We start from the raw sequence: 20,306 nt of genomic DNA on the forward strand, positions 1-20,306 counted from the left end.
TTGCCCCCCCTCCCTCTCGCACTGCTGGAGGCGCACAGTGCCAAACCACACCTCACCGCCCCACAGCCAGCCCGGGGCCAATAGAGAGAGAGAGAGGTAGGACAGTCAGATGGGTGTCATCATTTCAGCTCGCTTTGAAGGTGCACAGAAACTTTCCCTCACGCTTAATTACACCTGTGGAGTTAAATAGGCAATGTGCATTCGTGGGAACTGAGAGATAGCCAGGAGACTTTCATCATATCAAATCTAATAAGCTGCGTCTTATAATTAACTCGACTATATGATGGCAGCTCAATTATGCCCCCTTGTGTTGAAATGATGCCAGTACAAGTTGTCTTTATTCATTTGAGTGCACCTCTGTTTACCTTTTGTGCTCAAATGACAGAGCCACAGTGAGATAGTGCATCATATCTGAAGATTTTGATGTAATTTATTAGGTTGCATCAGTAATAACCCTTTCACACACTCATGTAAAGTGCAGGTAAACACACACACACACCTCAAATTTTAAGAGTGACAAAGGAATGCAGTGACAAATGCAACAGGGTGTGCTCCTCCGTTTATCTCACAATAAGAAAGGCCTGGGCTTGACAGCAACAGATTCTATATATACACACACTAATTGACACTAATTCATTGTAATGGCCTTTATTTTAAGACTGTGACGATCGAAACTCTGTGGAGGCATATGATGAATCATTTGCACTTTGACCTTAAACGTTGTTTTGAAATTCACATTTCTACAGTTTTTGTGTGACTTTCTTGTGCTATTTTAAAAAGTAAATTATCTATTTTTTCTTTGTTTAATGTGCAACAAGTGTCTGTTTCAAGACAAATTCATAACAAAGTCACAACTTTCCCTGCACTTGTCTGGTTTAAAACCTTTCTGTCAGTGGTGATTAACTAAGACACACATTCATACAGCCAGCTGCAGCAGAAATCAGATTTATTCCTCATATTTTGCCTTCATGTAAGTGTTCACAGGTGATCCAAAACATAGCAGTCCTAAAAAGCAATTCCTTCCCTCACAATCTCTCCATATCTCACTTTGTTGAATAGTACAATTTCAGTTGTAGCAGCTGCTAAGGACCTTCGATGTATAAAAAAAAATAGACTAGATCTCATCCTTCATCGACATATTTTCTGCATTTTGCTGGCAAGTGTTGTACATCTGACTCAGAGCTGCTCATAAACATCATTTTTGTTCACACATATAATAAAATCATTTACACCTTCATAAACATCCTTCTAACCCTTTAGAATCAACATTTTTGTAAAAGCACATGTAAAAGGAGCATTATACTCATCCTTCATTATAAAAACATATATTAAAATAGTTACAGAAACAATGTAAACATCTCATAGACAAGATTTTCCTGAAGCAAATCACATATCTTGAGTACTAGCAAAAAATGGCATTTGAGGACATTTTTTAAGGATAGTTTGTCATGTAATGAGCTGTCAAATGACTAAAACGGGGATACTTTGGTTTGTTAACTGTGCTGGGCTCATAAGTGCTCACTGCATCATTACTGTATCACTTCTTTTGAGTTTTGATTGTGGAATATTGTTGGCAAAATGGTTGAATACCCATCACAAAACAAATACAATTCATTTTCAAGTCACTTTTCATTGTTTCTGTGGCCCGCTTGCATAAGTTCATAGACAAATATACAAAATTTTAAACATGTCCTGCACCACATCACCATATTCCTGCGGTTTCGGGCTAAAATGTGAAGACTTGTTGTCTTCATCATCACCAACATGCTAAAGACTTCTCGACACGCCTCTTGAGAATGAAGCATCTTCATTTACTCAAATCTGTCTCCTTCTTTTCAAGCATCTCTGTAAAGCAGTCTTGGATCACTTTCTCCTCTTCATTGCCACCGGATGTCCTCTTTCCCAGACGCTACAGTCTCTGGCTCTTTCTCCTCTATAGGGAGACTGCTGCGCACCTTCTTCTTCTCTTTGAATCGACCCGAGCGCGACACCTTCATGTTCCTTCGACACGTCTGCTCATTGAAGACTGAGTCCATCTGGGAGTCGTCAAAGGTGTCATCGCTGGCGAGGTCGGAGTGCTTGTTGGACTCTTCCTGAGCCGGGCCCTGGTTGCCGGAGGTCTTGGAGGCGGCGGCAGCGGGGTCTTTTTTCTTTTCTGACCGTTGTTCAAAAGGGTTAAAATCTGGGCCAAAGTGATGGGTGGAACCTGTGTCCTTGTGGCCTCCGCTCTTTCTCTTCGGCAGGAATGACTTCCACCATGGGGTCCTCTCTGTCATCTTCAACTGGAGGGAGGGACCTGTAGCAAAGATGGGATGCCATTACTAACTGTTACCTTTCTTTACCAACATGTTGTGTCATTTCCTCTGTGATGCCATTTACTCTCTAAATGCATATGCCTTCAAAAACTATTACTCTTAAACACCATTGTCCTCTCGCTCTACATCTTCATCCTCACCAACCATTAGCAAAAGAAATCCCATTCATGCCTTCATTATTATTCGCACCGTTTAGATTGTAATATATATTTGTGTTTAGTGATTCAGATTTAATGTCACCTCTTAGGTCCCACTGGTGACACTAATCCTATGAATAACCAGTGTAACCATGTTTAGCTGTTCTGTAAAACTGGTTTAATGAGTCGTGAGAACAGCAGGCAAACCCAGATTGTGATTCACAGGTGAACAATACGCAAAAAAAAAAAGAAAAAAGAAAAAAAGCTGTGAGGAGCCCTTACCTGAGCTGCAAAAAGGAGCTGCAGACACTTCAAACGACCCTGATCCAAGTGTAGATGTCAGGCTCTGGACTGTGCTGAGATACTGTAGATCCACAGCACTCAACACTCAGTGTCTTCCTCCTCACTGGTGAACACTGTGACCAACTATGATAACGATACCTCAGAGGGTCGCGCAAGTATCCATTTTACGCACGGGCTTGGCGTCCTGTCTACTCACATCTCCCTCCACCAAAACGTTTGAATTTATTTTTCTCTGCTTCTCCTGTCAAAAACCTCCACTCTTCCCTTTGTAATTCTTGAGGAAAGCACAAATGAAGAGATACATTTATAAGGAGCGGCTTTCTTCACTTTACCAGCAGGTTTCCGCCTCCGAAACTCTCCACTGGAAGCACCTGTCCTCACTCCTGATTGGATGAACTCTCCGACTCCGTCACGTGAGCACCGCTCAGGTGAACCGACTGCAGTGGTGGGTGGGGCTTATGGTTGCGTGGCAACATACCCCATGGGAGCGTGAACGTCTTCGGTGACAGATTTTAAAAAAAATAAAAGAGTCCATTGTATCAGCTGAACCCAACCCAGCCACAGAGCCAAATTATGTTCTATGTTTTGGACGCCCAGTACTTTAAGATTTGACGTTGAAGGAGTGGAACAGGGAAGTGAGACGTTTTTCCAGTATTAATAAAACTAACAAGCGAGTGACCAAAATAGATCAGTTGGTTCTAAGTGGGACCTTGTGCTGAAATGACCAGGAAGCATTCAGTTGTCTACTGACATGACATGACTGCAGTAAATGTGTAATTGTTGCTGTTGTAGGTTCACATTAAGTGAGGGAAGCAGTTTGGCCTGGCGCCAGTTTCATCTGCTGTGACACTTGTCTCATGTGATCCTTCCGGATGCTTCTGCTTGTCCTACTGTACTTTCAACTCTGGATTCAGTTTCTTCCAGGGTTCATATGTTTTTTATGATTTTCTGTCTGACTCCCTGTCTTTCAGAAAGACATGTGGCCAAAACATATTTACTTATTCATGTTCTGTGAATAAATGTGCTAAAATAATGATTATTAGAGGTAATTAGAACATTTCTGAACAGGTTTTTACTTTTAATTTATGGTTTAACATTGCCTGATTAGTTGACTGTTAAAAATTAACAATCTATTCATTCACGACAATAATACCCCATTGGGTTGCATGTTGACAATACACATTTTGGTTCCTTTTACAGTCTTGAAGTTGAAAGTCATAAAGGGCCCTGAATTCTGCATTTTCAAAAAAGTTGTTATATCGACTAGAATTTACTACTAATTACTCAATCAGGGATTATTTGACTGGATTTACTCAAGTGCAGCTGAGACACTTGTACCTTAAATAGGTCAGCAGGCAAGTCATGCTTAATGCATGCACGTTTCTACTTTTACTTCATGCTTATTTTACTCTACTTAATCTTTTAAGTTAATAGTCATGTAGGCTATATTGTAATGCACTTAGAAATTACTTCAATTTGGACCAGATATAAAAGTAGAATTCTGCTTAATGCAGTTCAGTAATACAGTATTTAATAATATGACTCCATATGTAGCATCATGTTGCATGATTAGTTATTGAAGTTGTAAGTGTAATGTGCTGATATGCAGTTTGAAATTATAATACATAATTTTTACTTGTAATGGAGTATTTTTACACTCTTGTGTGATTACTTTTACAGAGGTTAAGGATCTGTGTACTTACTTCTCCAATTGTATTTTGGCCCACCAGATGACCTGCAGCTCTGATCCAGGTAAGTTAAGATGCTAGATTTAAGAAAAAAGATCAAACAATCAGCTTGAGGGCCTTTCCTGATCAAATAAAGAGCTGGACAGATAACGTGTGTGTCAAGCTGAAAGACGACAAATAACAGCCCAAAGGTTGTTTTTTTTTAAATACTACATGTGAATGTGCAATATAATATTAAAACATACCGTTATTATTGATTAAACTTACAGCAATATATTTAACAAGTTCACAAGTTAGTGGCTAACCTCAAAGACAAAGCTTGACCACCGTCTGCTCTGCTACATGTGCTGCACGCACAGAGTGATGGTTTGCCGGACAAACCATGTGATAACACAGTTTCTAAATTACCCCAAGCATCTTTTTCTGTATTGAGTTTTGTAAAAGAAAGTTTTCATAGTAGTACATATGGGATGACATACACACTAATATCAATGTATTTGTGATAGACCAATAATATCCTGTTCAACTAATGTGTCATTTGAGCTTTAATGATTTCATAATTTGTTTAAAAGACCCCCATGAACATTCCTTTAAACACAATCAGATGCTTATCACATACAGTGCACAAGTGCAAGGCATGTCCTAAGACACAGAGCAAAACATTTAACTGTCTGTAGTCAGTTTTCAGATGCTGCTTTAATGTATGCTTGAGGTCATAGTGTTCACAATACCAAAGGCTCAAAATTCATCAAAAATGAAATAATCTTTTAAACTAAATTTCAAAGTGCCATGGGATCCTTGCTAATCAAAAAAACAGCATCTCTTAGACATGACGTTATGCACATAAAATGAGTTTCTCTGATTGTGGAATCCCATCAAAGTGGTTTCTGTGTGGGCTGCTGCCAACAGGGAAGACCCAGTCTGAGCTGAAACACAGAAACAGAGAGAGGAGGGAGGAATCAGCGAATACCTTTGTCTCCCTCCTCCAAAGTAACAGGTGAAAGTTGTTGCTGTGGCACCAGGAATGCCCTCTCTCTCTCTCTTCCCCCTTCAGCAGGTGGCCTGCATACCTGGGGGACTCCCTCTCCTCCCATCTCATATGCCAGTCGAAACTCTGTGGAGGCATTTCTTCTCTCTGCTGCCTGTCATTGTGTTTATTATTCCTGTGCACATGGACAGGTAAGCATTGATGCAACCGACACTGAAATGCTCACACATTCTCACCTATGTAAACACATACTTACAGATTAACATTTTAGGGTCGAAATTCACTGTTTAATTTGTTTAGTCTGTCAAAAATGTGAATAAATTATCTCATATTTGACAAGCTAGAAGCATTTTACCTTTTCCATTTTTGCCATGTCAACCTCTTTCGACCACTGTTTCAATCTTACTTTCCTAATCACTCACATGGGTATCACTTCTTCTGGGTTAACTACCATCACAGTCACTGGATATTATTGCGTTATATCACCTTTCAGTTTTTGTTGGTCTTTCCAGCTCTCTGTCCCATATCTCCTAATCTGCTTTCCTCTCCATAACACCACAGGTAGTCTCACTGAAAGTTGATCATTAACTGCAGCCACCACCTGATTTAAAAAACATCCACGCCTGTTCGTTTTAGATAAAGATCTGCACTACAAACAGTAGCCTCTTCACCCCGAGAACATCTCTGTCACTGCACTGATTTCTGCAGGGAACAGTAAAAAGAAAAGAGAGAGTAGTTCTCCATTGAAACGGAAAAGCATGTGGAGAATGTGTACAGAAAACTACATGATGCTGTGGAGAGATATTGAAACAATGGCAGGTATTGCATTAGGTCTTCCCTGTGTGTCCGTATCTGTTTCTGTCTGGGAAATGTTTGACTTTGTGCCATTATAAACTACATGAATCACCATTTTTTCTCCTTGACAACCACACACACACACACACACACATACACACACACACACACAGGTGTGCGGGAGCACCAGTCTTACACAGGAACAGAGAGTTTACTTTCAGTTGTTTTAAAATGCGGTTTCAATTTTCTGAAATGCTGGTAAATAACGTACATTTATGTCAAATATGAAAACATGTTTTTAATGGGTTTTTTTTATTTATTGCAGATATGTGAAGTTAAACTATAACTGTAGAATTGGTAATTGGAGTTCAGTTATTCTATAATTAATACTATCCATCCATTATCGATACACCGCTTAATCCTCATTAGGGTCATGGGGGCTGGAGCCTATCCAAGCTGACTTACGGTGAAGGCAGGGGACACACTGGACATGTGTCTACAGAGCTACACATAGAGACAAACAAACACACTCACATTCACACCTACGGACAATTTAGAATCACCAATTAACCTCAGCATGTTTTTGAACTGTGTTAGGCAGTCGGAGAATCCAGTAAAAACTTCCACATGCACAGGGAGAACACACAAACTCCATAAAGAATGATCCTGGAATGGCCAGGATGCAAACCAGGGATCTTCTAGCTGCAAGACAACAGTGCTAACCACCGAGCCGTTGTGCAGCCACTATTAATCCTAGCATGGAATTAATAATAAATTTCAAATCTAAAAAAGCATTTGAAAAAAACCCTGATATGTAGCTTATAGGTATCTAGATGAGCTACTATCTGAAAGATTATCAGTCGAGACAAAATGGGAAACCTTTAACACACCAACTCATTCAGGCAGGCATAAATATTTATGTTGAGTCAGATGCACACACTACAAACTATGCTCATGTTTTTGCATGTGGTGACGATGATGTGCTTGCATCACGCGTATGCGTACGAGTCGAGGAAGCCATTGTAAAGGGATAAACCTGAAAATCTCTGTTAGTCATTGTGTAGTATTGAACAACAGGTTGAACCTAGGTGTGCTAACCATGGGAAAGATAGCAGGAAGGCAGCCAGTTGGACTGGTAGAGTCAGCTAGGAAAAGAACAAACCCAGCAGAGGAAGTGAGCAGCTACTGTATCTAAGGACAGTTACAACACAAACACACCGGTTGTTTGGTGGCCTTCTCATGCACTTTTAAGGACCTTTTAAACACTGGTTACCTCACAGATATATTTTGGGTCACTACTGAAGGTTGTGCCGGTCAAATTCAAATTACAAAACAAGTAAAACTCTTATCTCCTCCACAGCATTTGGGTGAGGAAGACTGAATTCTGTCCTTGTGAGGAGAATGAGTTTTGAAGTATTGCATTTTTTGACTGTTTTGTTAGTCAGTGCTTTCAAACTGTGAGTGAAAACAGCAAGAAACTCGCCTGAGCTTCACCTGTGATTAGTGCAGCAGATGCTAAAGACAAAACCCTTCAGGAATGCAGAAAGGAATCCAACAGTTACTGGCCATTTCTTTTGTATTTCCTGTGTTTCTCTTAAGTGCTGTTCTTATAATAGACATACAAACAAAAGAACACACGTATTCACAGACATGCAGCTATGTACGCACAGAGATTTTGGTTACGAGGACCTTCCATTGTTTACAAACCTCCTGGCCTTTTACCACATGCCCAACCTTAAAAATCCAAATCCTAGGATGAAATTAAGGTCAGGTACTCAGTCCAGATCATTTTAGTGAGCCTTAGAAACCAAATTTACCTCACAAAACTTTAAAACTTGCCCAATAATTCTCTTGTAATTCATGCAATTAAGCATTTCCCTAAATGTAATTGATACTGTGTATTTTGTTCCGTGGCACAACTAACAGGACAAAATGTAACGAAAAGAAAGACGCTGAAAAGAAAACCTTTAATTGTTTCACCAAGTGTGGTGACAGCAGAGAGACAGTCATGCATGTCAGGGCGTCTTGTTCAGCCCAGCAGAGCTTCAGCGCACAAATCACTGTTACGTTTTTCATAACTGGCACTCCTAAATTTCTGCAGAATGCCTCCTGACCACAGGTTTTCTACACAGTTGCGTTAAGTTTTTATGTGGCAACTTACTCACAGATAGCAAGTGTAAAGTTTAACTAATCTACAAATACCGAAGGAGTAATAAAAAAATAAAACTGTGCATCACTGTAAACCCTGAGTACATTAGGAGATCCTGGCTGCAAATTTTGAAATAAAAAGTTTTCATAAATTTTCACCCACGGAAGAAGAAGGTGTAAACTTGTTCACTGTTTTTCGAACACAAGATGGAGCCAAAGATTATTTCTTCATCTCCTGTTATGTACATTGCAGGGAGTCATCTCAGGCTTACAGACAATCATTGCTGAAATGAATGGACTGTATTTGTTGCTGGTGCCTGCTGCCAGTGGCCGAGAAGCAGCAGAAGTACTGTGTAGATGACTTTTGTACACGTTTATTCTATCGTATCCAAAGAATGGGGGCATTTCAGCTGGTAAGTGTTGCAGTACAAAGCATCAGAGAGAGTCAGATGAAGGCGCTTCGCTTAAACAGACACGTTTAATTTCAAGATCAATGCAAATAGGCATGAACTTTTTCAGCTGATGTTGTTGGAAACATATAGTGGCAGATACGCTTTCAGTACAAGGCCAAATCAAAATCAGTCAAAGATGAAGTGAAATAATGTACCTCTACAGAAAGCTGACATGGTTGCAATAAACCGAGACAACATAATTTCAAGCCACAATAACAAATTTAACTTTAATCTCCTCAAGAAGTACTGAGCACCTCAGATGGGGAAAAAAAACAACAACAAAAAACTAATATTTAAAAGTAAAACTAAGTCGACAGAACAAACCAGAAAATAGATTCAAACATGAAAAAGATAACTCTGCTGTTTCAGTGCTGCTATCAAAGTTGCACAACGGATGCTGTAGAGAGGATTTGGAACGCGTGGCAATATTTGTTGCTGCAGCTGAAGTGTTGGAGAATCTGAACTCTTCAACAGAGACACACGGATTCACTCATTAAGCGCTTCACACTGTAAATCTTTTGCACGCACAGAGCATACACTCTCAGAAAGCCACAAAATGGAAAGAAGCTACAGGTATGTCCAGGCCATAACAATGTAAATCAGCTGAGTTAGTTGGTAGCTTGATCTGTCTGGTGTGTAGTGTCTGCTTGCCGTGCACGTTCTGCTCTGTCTGAAAACGACCTTTATGAAAGTGTTGAGTGAAGCAAAACAGAAAGTCTCAGGCAGTAACACAGAAACAGTGAGCAAAAAGATTCTTAGAACTGCAATGAGAGTTTTGATCAATTACTGTAAGAAAAATATTGAACTGATAGAACTATTTAAAGCTTATCAACTTAACAATCCATCTAAGTGAAACAATAAACACAGTCGCCTTCATCAGCTCAAGCACTACAAATGTGACCATGTTCTCCACAAGTAGAACATTTTTACAGCATGTTCAAGTAAATAAAATTTCTCCTAGATTTGCAAAGTAAGGTTCATAGAAATCTTTTTGAAAAACATGACAGCATCTATAATTATTTTGACCATTTCTGCCACCTGCTGGGTTGAACATGTCCAGCTGTATATGTGTTGTTGCCCCCATGTAAATTGAACATATTGCTCCTACATATATATATAATATGTATCGTGTTTTATTTTGCTGCGTTGTGAAACACTTTGTAACTTGGATTGCTCTATAAAGGCACTCTATAAATAAAGATTACCATTATAATTAGTATAGTGACTCCATTGCTTGTTAATGATGAGCAATATGAACTATTACCAATACATCCTGCTTTAACTCATGCATTAAGTCATCATGAGTCATGAATCATGCTTTAGTTTAGTGTTCCTTAAGTATGTAACTTGCATCATCTATATAAAGGGTTACCCATGAAGCTATAAACTTTGGTGATGAATTGTTATATACATTGTTATATGTGTTTACTGTTAAATTTTAATTTTGAAAATGACAGCATTTACAATAAAATATCTGATGATTGATGAATTTGTGTATTTTCCTTTGACAAAATGATCTCAGAACGTTATATATAACAAGTATAACGTAAGTATATATTATTTAGTCGTTAATCTATAAATCTGATGTATTTAAATTGGGTTTGGAGTATTTAAGGAGTGTATTTGAAAGAAGGGAGCGAATGAAGTCTGTTTCAGTTTGGGTGCAAGACGTCAGTCGTCAGGAAGATGGCGCTGTTGTAACCATAGGTTGTAACGAGCTGAATACCAGACGCCGAAGAAGACAGCAGCTGCAGTAAATATTCAACGAAGAAGAAGACATCAGTAGTGTCATGTAATCATATCATGACCAAGGTTATCCCGAATGTAGTGGAGTAAAATATGAAGAGCATTTGAAGACAATTAGTGTGTCGTCTTTTATCGGTAAGAAAAATAACCAGTATTGTGTCTGTGTCTAACAAAAAAAACGGACCGGCTTTTACAAGCTAGCAGCTTTAGCTGGAATGCTAACCTCCCTGTGAGCCGCGTGACGGAGGAGGTCACTCCAGACTCAGTTTAAAATAGTAGTAATTATACACAAAGACGCCTTTTTGGTCGATATGTAACGTATTTAGAATCAGTCTGACTTTACTTTATTCGTCATCTGCTATTAAGGGACACTACGGCGGGTAGCAGCCTGTGTTAGCAGTGATATCGAGCTCCAGGGGGAGTTTTTTTCCTGACATGAATACTAGACTAGATTATTCCAGATGGGTGACGTTTTAGGTAAACTGCAGTATTGAGGGACCCTGTTGCTGAAATTGCAGCTGTACCAAAGAGAGAGAGAAAGGTGGATGTATGCACTGTCGGTATGTGACAATAGCTGGGTGATACATTTGGTCTGTGACCGCTAACTCCAGATGTTCTCTCTCTCGTAGGAACCCAGGTAGCGATGAGCGTCCCCTGTTTCTTGTCCGCCGCTGCCCGGAGCTTCAGCCTCTCCAGTCCGGCCACCGGTCTGCTCTGCTGCCGGCTACTGGGCCACAGCTCTTCCATAAGGTGCGTTTGACTCTTGAGGCAAAGCAGAGACTGACCACTGGGCAATAATATTTGACATTATCTAGGGAAACACCTGTTGGTAGTCCAACTGGATCAACGTCCAGGTTTGAAGTGTGTTTTATCTCAATGGATAATAATGTAACCCTGTTCTTTTTATAGCTCTTCAAGGGCAATAACATTATGTAACACTGGTTTTATCATTACACATTTGTGTACACACTCTTTGTGTCCTCCAGATTGGGTACAATTATCCATCATGCCATATCTGTAAATGTAAAAGGTGTACATACTCCAGTTTTGGCTTTACTTTTTCTCTTTATTCTTCTTTTTTGTTTTTCGTCCTGTTGTTTGCTGTATTTTATTTTTGATCTAGCTGCCGCAACTAGAGAATTTTCCCAGTGAGGAATCAATAAAGTTTCTTATCTGACCACACCATTTTTCCTATTCTTTTTCAGTACAAATGTAATTGCTTTCATCTCCATTTGTGTTCGGGCAGCTGCAGAAGTTTAGAGCCTGTACACTGAAATTTAAACACACAAAACAAGGGTCACTTAGAAAGTGTTTTGTACTTTGCGTGAACGTTCCCTTTAAGTTTATTGTTCGTTGTTGACAATGAGGGCAAACTCCACTCGCCTTGTTTAGCATTTTCATGTCACATAAGCCTGCTTTTCACTCACTGCCTGAGAGCATATTTGACAAATAAGGCAAGTGACAAAAACTGTCTCTTTTTTTCAGAAGGAATATGTCCTCCAAAAGACAAATGGACCATTTAGAGAGGACAGCGAACAACTACAGACAAAATGTAGGTTCATATTTTGCAGCTGAATGAGTTCACCTTAACTGTATTTATTAACTGTGCCTCTTTATCACCAAATTAAGCTGTCTGCTGTCCTGAGATTATTAACCTTCTCCTAAACTCTCCTTTACTGGCTTTCTCATACAGACTCTGTATCCAGCTGAAGTATGTGGAATCACAAACGAGTCGGACACAGTAAAACGATTGAGAATAGCCGTCCATCCAGATTTCATCTTTAAAGCAGGGCAGTGGTGAGTAGACGCACGTTAACCTTTGACCCACTGTTTAAACATTTGTGTCAGTTTAAAATGATACTGTGTAACACACCATTTAAAGTCCTGATCATTTAGTTCCCTTGAATTTATGACCACCATTGACCAGAAAAGGCAACAATCTTGCTACATAATGTATAAAACTGATGACTGTAGCCTGGGACAGTCAAAGGCATGTTGTCTTCCTGACTAACTTGGAAACAAGTACAGTAAAAATGCTGGTCACACTCTCATCCTCTATATTTTCAAACTGCAGTAAACATTAAAGTAAAAAGTTTGGGGGTTCTATAAACAAATCAAAACTATGTGCATTGGTATCATAATTTCAGCAGCTCGTAGGGTTGTTGTACGGTAATTCCTGATTTTGAGCTGTAATGACAGTAGTTTCATTTTGCCCTTGTTCGTTTTAGACTTGATTCTAAGAGTTTACTCATCAGTTTTGGTTTGGGTCAGGCCCCAGGCTACATAGCTGAAATGTTCACTCCATATGAGTAGCTTGCAGCCTCAGACCCTCAGCTGGAGCTCTTCTGGATGCCCAGAAGTCAGGGCTTAAATCTAAATGTTGCCATGTTTTTGCCATCAGGGTCCCTCCGCTTTAAAGTGAGCAACATGAGGAGATAAAGATTGTAGATTCAGTGACTTCTTTAAATCACCTTTTAAAACTTAGTGTCTTTTGTGTGATGCCATCTTTTTTACTGCTTCTTAAGGTTTTTATTGCTATATATATGTATATTTTATTGATGATGTGTGGTTTGTCTTTTTGATTTGCCTTTGATTGTGATTCCACCATAATTTCTTCCTTGCTTTGTTTGGCCTTACCGTCTGAATTCTGCTTAAAAATTTAACTAGCATTTGCCAGTTCTCTCAGAATGCCGGCAGAACCTGTAGTCACCACATGGTGGCAGGATTGTGTCAGATTCACCTGTCCTTCGCTTGAGGCTTTGGTTCCTTATAAAACTTTTACACAAAATTTGACCTACAAATCCACATTAGTTGATTTAGTGCTGTCATGTCGACTAAAGAAAAGCCCAGTGATCATTTTAAGCCTTCTGGTAAACAAGAATAACCTAAATAGACTTCTCAGTGTACTTGAGATGCTAAGGTTAACTAATTTTAACCAATGCATAACACTGGGAAGCAAACTTTAAGTGGCTCCTTTAGTCATAATGGCAACAAAGTACTTTTTGGATGAGGGCTTTTGGTCTGCCAGTCAGTGTTGCCAGAGTTAATTAGTGTTGCACATGCAGCCTGTACATGAGCCCATACTGTAGGTGGGCGGTGGTGAGAAATAAAACTGGCAGCCAGTTGCCTTGCAGCGACTGGTAATGAATGTAAATGGATGGAAGTCTTTCAGTTTTAGTGTTTTTAAGAAAAATAACTGCTTAGTTGTTGGTCTCCAGGTGGGAGAGGAAGGAGATGAGGAGGGGGTGGATTGGAACATATGTGTGCGTTTTCACTGCAGATCCATATTTATGATGCCTGTGAGGGTTGTGGTGTCAGTGTCTTTCTCTTGTGTAACAGTGGGTCATTGTGTTGGTGGAACATTGGACAACTGTTAAGCATTGCTATTTTCTTCTGCGGCTACTCTCCTCTGCCTGTTGATTGACAGATACGATCATGTCGGGTGTAAAAATTGGATGCTACACTTTGAATAAACTAACTAGCAGGCAACTTCCCATCTGGTTTAGTTTTGTTCTCCTTAGTTTCTGGAACAGGCTTCCCTCCTCGCTGAGGTCAAAGAGCAACGCCATACCTTCATTCACACTTTGACCCTCAGTTCAGCGCGTTTCTACTGTTGAATAAACTATTGTCTAGATTTAAGAATGGTAAGCTGCTACATTTCTAGCGTGAATAACACAATGCACATGTGAAATCTGTGCCTGTGGCTCTGACAAAATGAGTACTTACAAACAATATGTCTTCAATTGTAACGCATAAAATACAGTAAAAGTCTGTTTCGACACAACTCATTCATGTTTGGAGTCGGTATTGTCAAGTAATGGTGAAAGACATTTTTAGTCATTGGGTTCCCTACGTATTAGCCCTTACATGGATCAAGTTCAAACATCTAATGAAATATTCAACTGCTAAACCTCATGTGACAGTTGTGTTTTGTGAATGTGTGCAGGGTGGATTTCTTCATCCCTGGTGTGGAAACGGTGGGAGGTTTCTCCATGTGCTCCAGCCCGGGTTTGCTGCAGCGGGAAGGCGTGATTGAATTGGCCGTCAAATACGCCAAACACCCACCAGCACACTGGGTCCACACTACGGTGAGTGGGATAATCACTCCAATGACAGGATACTCAACAGGGCTGAATGATTTGTTTTTCTTTTTCTTTTTGACAGATATTGCAATTGCACTTTTATTTGAGATCATTTCTTTCTCCAGTTCTCACTGTGTAATATATTTGAACCATTTGATGGAGTATTACCACATGGGTTACCGTCAAAAGTGTGACTGTCTTACAAAGTGGATGGAATGAATTCGAAAAACAATTCACACGGCTGCTTATATCTGAGTTAGATGCGCTGAACTGAGTAACATACAGTATATCCCAAATTACAGCCTGTGTAGTTTGCTAATTGCATTTTTTAATGGTAATTCCACTTTTAGATTGATTAAAATCTGTGCAAAGTAGTGGAAAAAATGTTTTCTGAGTTTGTCACGATACAGAAAACTGTTTTCACCACTCAGCCAAATTTAAATGATGAAAAAAAAAATCGCCAAGTAGCTTCCACACCAGCCCAAATGAACCGTACTGACTGTGCAAATGGACTAGGGTGGGTGTGAAATCGAAAACACATATCCTGATATGGAATATTTTAAGTTACCTACTGTAATCAGCTAAGTACACACAGAGACTTTTACTCAGTGGCTGGTATGCACTGCATGCAGGCTCCAGTAAAAGCTGAGGAAGAAGAAGATGGTCTGTTCAGTCCCTTTTACCACTAGTGTAAATGGAACGTGAGTCCTAGTTTCTCTAAATTAAAGTTTATAAAACTTGCTGATAGTGATCCTCAACTCTTCATCAGTGTAGCGCTTATTGCCCTCATCTTTCTTAGGAAATTTATACAAGGAATTCAAGCTGTTGTGCAAATTCTGCCATCCAGAAATTGTTCATTTGCAGCTAGTTGGGAAACTATAGCTTGTAGTAGGCATAGAAGCTCATGAATAAACCCCTGTTACAAATGCACCCAAGGTTTTTACATCTTTATACCGTTAAGAGTCATCCAGCCATGATTTGTGACCCACCCAAAATATCCTGAGGACAACAATGATGAAAAACAGTTTTAATAGTCTCACTCCACAATCCCGTGCTTTATAGTTCTTAGTCTTTTCACGTGTTTTCAGCAGTTATTTTGTCACATGTGTAATGTGTTTGGAAGAAATCTCTGCAAAGACTGACTGTTCAGACTTACTATATGCAATTTGACTGGAAAATTGTTGAAAGTTACTTTGGGAGTTGGCAGCTTAAGAGTGTTAACATTCTAGAAATGTACACTTTATCCTCTCCAGAGCTGCATACTGGCTTGGTAAAGAGCAAGTGCTGGTGTGTGTATGGGTGAGAGGCTGATAAAAGTGAGAAAAGAATGATGCAGAAGAGCGGGGCTAAATGATCACCGTGTTGATAAGTGGCGAAGGTGTTACAGGATTTGGAGATCATCACACTGACATCATCTGGCGAGTCAGATGATAGATAGAATTAGGTTGATTTGTGTGACTGTGTGCAGCCCTGAAGCAGCCGTGAACAATAACATTTCTGTATAAAGTGACAATATGCTCCGTCTCAGTACTAAATGCTTAAATGATCTCTATGCTTTTCATCATTTCCTTTTATTGTTACCATATGATCCATGGTGTGTTTTGATTAGATGTAACAGCTTTCAAGGGTTACAGATTTATAATGTGACAATGTTTAGCTCTGGAGTTAAGCTAAAAAAACTCATGAGGAACTGAAGTTATTGATGCAACTGTGCAGAGCAGGATATTGTGAGAAACACATTTGTTTTCTTCAGGTCTGTGCACGGTAAATAAGAGTTCAAAAATTGAGTCATAAAAATACTGACACATTTTGTGCCAAATATTAAACAAATAACACGGGAACTTATCTGCCAGAAACCAGCTCTTCAAGTCCCTTTTTTTTCCTTTTTAAATCCACTAGCATGAGTGGTTGTTTGAATATGATCAATGTTTCCCTCCAGCTTGCCTTTCTCTGCATATTTGTTTGCAGCTTCGGTGTTTGATGATGCGCCTTAATAAATAGCTTTGAGCTACTAGGCCCTGTGCAAATAAGTAAGAGGAAGTGGTGTTTGAGGCATGTGAGTGTTCTGAGACTCGGAGCCCTCAGCTTTGGGATCATTTGATGATCCTTTGTTTGATATTGTGCTCAAGGAATAGTGTAGGGACCGGCGTAGGAGATTAAGAGTGCATGCGTTCTTATGTGGACGTGCGCTCGTGTGTACAAAAGCAGATGAAGGCGTCTTCAGAGCTACTTTCGACTTCAAAACACATTTGGAACTTGTGAAATTGCTTTCACCCGTACCATAGCATTGGTTTTGTTGTGTGTATGAATTCTGATCTGAAAGTGTCTTTTTTTATTGTCTCCTGAGGCTTGAAGTGATATTGCGTTTTTTATAGAATTAATTTTTCATGTCTTAGAAAAGGATATCTCAGCTGCTTCGCAAACAGAAGTATCTGTTGCCAGCTCCTTCTGTTTCTATGCTTGTTCTGATCCCAGCTCTAACCTCCCCTCCTCCCTCCCAGTGTACAGTAGGCTCCAGTGTGGCCATGCGTGTCGGTGGAGAATTCTTCTTTGACCCATCACCCTCTGACCCCTCCGTGGATTTGCTGCTGGTGGCGGGTGGTGTAGGGATCAACCCCCTGTACTCTATTCTGCTCCACACGACAGATCTGCTGCGTCTCAACCAAACCTCGGGTGGTCGTGATTACGCCATCGGCTCTGCACACCTCTGTTACAGCGCCAAGAACACCCAAGAACTGCTCTTCAAGGTATGTCCTGGTGTGATGTTTCTGCTACGTGTGCAACAGTATCCAAATGTATGTTTGGAATTTATTAGCAGATGTGTTTTAATTACATAAGGAAAGACTATTACAACCCACCTTTTGTGTTCCCCAGAGCTCTATCATCGAGGCATGTCGGGAGTTCCCTGACAAGTTCTCCTGCGATTTCCACGTCACGCAACAGAGCACAGATGTCGACCCACACCTCCAGCCATTTATCAAGCGTAAATAATACCCATACACTTTTCTTTGTTTGATTGAGCGACTGTCACATTCTGCCACAGCCTGTCTTTGATTTATCTGTGTCATCATGTAGAACAGGCCCTATCAAAACTCCACGTAGGAGACTGAGGAGTTATGGGTGCTGCAGCACTGAGTCTTGATTAATTGATTTACTTCCATTGTGTCTCCTCAGGCGGGAGAATCGCAGAGGAGGAGTTGCGGGCTCATGTGGACCCACAAAGGACTATGTGTTACTTGTGCGGACCCCCGCCCATGATTGAAGCAATTTCAAAAACCCTCATGGACTTCGGTCTCCCAAAAGACAGGATCCTCTTTGAGAAGTGGTGGTAGGACATCCAAGGATTCCTAGAAAGCAACCGGGCTTTCCTCCTTACATGTACTCTCTCTTTTTTTTTTTTTTTTTGCAGCCACCAGGTGGAGGCTCTACAGGGTGTGGAATGGAAAGTGACTGAAATTTCCCCCTGATTTGAATATTAATACAAGTGAATAGATGAGAAAATTCATCCGATCCCTGCTGCTGCAGCCTGTGCCTGATCTGTGATAGACTGCTGGGAACACCCACTCCTCAGCTAGCAGCTCACTCACAAAGACAATAGAGATTCATTTTATTTCTTAGAATATAAACAGGAAGACATTTGCAACTTCCGTGCCCTCTTCTTGTGTATATTAGATACTTTGTGACGCAAATGTTGCATAACTTCAAAATCCATTTGCAGTTCCAGCTAATGCTTAGTGTAGCGTGCATCAAAATATTAATCTATGCAATGATGTCCTAACGCAATAGTTTGACAGTTTGGGAAATAGGATTTTGCGTTTTGGAAATTATTTATTCTGCTTTACATCTGGAAGTGTAAAAATAGCATGGTCTGGTTTTATGAAGGGTCATGTGGCACGGCAAGCCGGTTTAAAATTCAGTTTTCAGTTGTAATTACACTGTAGCTGGATTTTCATTTAAGATATCTATACATTATACTGACTGGTCAAAATGAGAGACTTATCTGTAACTAAGTTTGACTTTCCACTGGATATCGATTGTTCCAGCAAAGCATTTGAACAGCGTGAACAGAAGTAACGGCAGCTGCTGTGGTGGATATGATCATGACGTACAAAGAGCTCATCAGTAGGGAGTTTGTGGGAAATGAGAGGTTTGTTCACTAAAAACGTGTGATGAAAATAGATGGTAGAAATCTGCTGTTACAGTTACAGTGTCATAGTATGTTTAAAAAGAAAGCTGGCCCCACCTCCGACTTTCTTTAGCTTCATATCTAACTACAGATATCTGCTACATCGTTTCGCCCACTCTAAGCTTTTATTTAAGATATCTGTAATTATGTTATGACTGGGAAGAGTTGCAGTTTGACATATCTGCTGTCCCATATGCATGAATGGTGATGTCATTTGTCGGAGGAAAAGCGATGCTGTAGATATCAGAAATGACAAATGTGGACAGGAAGCCCGACATTGTGAAATGTTCTTTTTGACTTGGAAGACTTGAATTGTGGCTATCTGCAAAATATATCCATTCCAGCTATTAAAGAGAGACTCAGACCGAGAGCCACTCAACCCAGGAGAGGAAGAGCAAAATGAGGATGACGATGATGATGCTGTCACATCTCCAGAGCAGTTTATACTACTAACACTATGCCCATGATAATTACTCTCTCTTTTTAGTAAAATTTGGAAAAACAGTCCAGCACACACCCTTCAGTAACACTTCAAACTTGTTTTTTACTCTATTTTATGTATGGGTGAAGCAGACCTCCTGAGGTGTGACGGACTGCACGACATTTCTGGAGAATTTACCAGTTTATGTCACCTGTATCCTTCCTGAGAGGCCTATTCATGCTTTCCGTGTCCACAGTAAAGTTAGACAAAGTTATGCAGCTGCTTGTTTGAGCTTCGTATTTAGTGGACAGATGTGAGAATGGTATTAATCTGCTTATCTGCAGCAAGAGAGCAAATTAGTTTATTTCCCTAAAATGTCAAACTATTCCTTAGGACACAATCATTGCAAACATGGCGATCTGTACTGTTATTTTACACTGTACTTACATATTTAATAAGTAATTTTCTGCTAACAAAATACCTCGGGTGAGTTGGTAAAAGTTGTTTTTAGAAATGTTGCACTTAAATATACAAGTATTTATTTGCAGAGCTGAAGACTTTGAAGTTGTTGGCTGATAGGCTTGACTGAGTTACATTGGAGCGATTGTTTTTCACTGTTCAACTTCACACCACTGAGCGTATTTTTAGAGTCAACACTTAACAGGCTCCCACATATTGGCTAGCAATGATAAACGGAAAGACATCTGCAACTTCACTGCCCCCTTCGTGCGTACAAATGGTGCACATTCACACTGTTACACACATACACATCTCCTCTACACTCTCTGCTGCAATCACACACATCCACATCCACATAAACTGTTCCTCCCACAGTGCCCTGTAATGGAACCTCCAGGTGGTCTGTCATTGGCTTGGTTCACTGAACATCCCTCGGAGATGGTCGCGAGCTTCTCGTCGTCATCTCAGTGGGGGTAGTGATGTTGAGACTCGTTCTTGAGTTGTTTCTGCATTTCTTCCTCATATGAGGAAAACCGTTTATGACTGTAACACGAGGTTTGAAGGTAATAAAGAAAATAGAGACAAT

The 20,306-nt window shown here is 40.0% G+C and overlaps 1 protein-coding gene across 1 annotated transcript; it reads left to right on the top strand.

The window, feature by feature from the left end:
• Positions 1–10,566: 10,566 nt before the first annotated feature.
• On the top strand, positions 10,567–20,305 carry oxnad1 (oxidoreductase NAD-binding domain containing 1). Its single transcript, XM_022220327.2, has 8 exons — positions 10,567–10,707; positions 11,202–11,322; positions 12,058–12,124; positions 12,266–12,369; positions 14,519–14,660; positions 17,156–17,401; positions 17,529–17,637; positions 17,829–20,305. Exons 2-8 carry the CDS (start codon positions 11,216–11,218, stop codon positions 17,984–17,986), a joined length of 933 nt encoding a protein of 310 aa, XP_022076019.2. The 5' UTR covers positions 10,567–10,707; positions 11,202–11,215; the 3' UTR covers positions 17,987–20,305.
• The last annotated feature ends 1 nt before the right edge of the window (position 20,306 follows it).

Source organism: Acanthochromis polyacanthus, chromosome 11, assembly GCF_021347895.1.
Source record: "Acanthochromis polyacanthus isolate Apoly-LR-REF ecotype Palm Island chromosome 11, KAUST_Apoly_ChrSc, whole genome shotgun sequence".
Classification (NCBI taxonomy): domain Eukaryota; kingdom Metazoa; phylum Chordata; class Actinopteri; family Pomacentridae; genus Acanthochromis; species Acanthochromis polyacanthus.

Coding starts and splice junctions, on each gene's coding strand:
- oxnad1 (XM_022220327.2), top strand. CDS start 11,216: ATGAGCGTCCCCTGTTTCTTGTCCGCCGCTGCCCGGAGCTTCAGCCTC. Junction 14,661..17,155: donor CACACTGGGTCCACACTACG/GTGAGTGGGATA, acceptor CCTCCCTCCCAG/TGTACAGTAGGCTCCAGTGT. Junction 17,402..17,528: donor CCCAAGAACTGCTCTTCAAG/GTATGTCCTGGT, acceptor TGTGTTCCCCAG/AGCTCTATCATCGAGGCATG.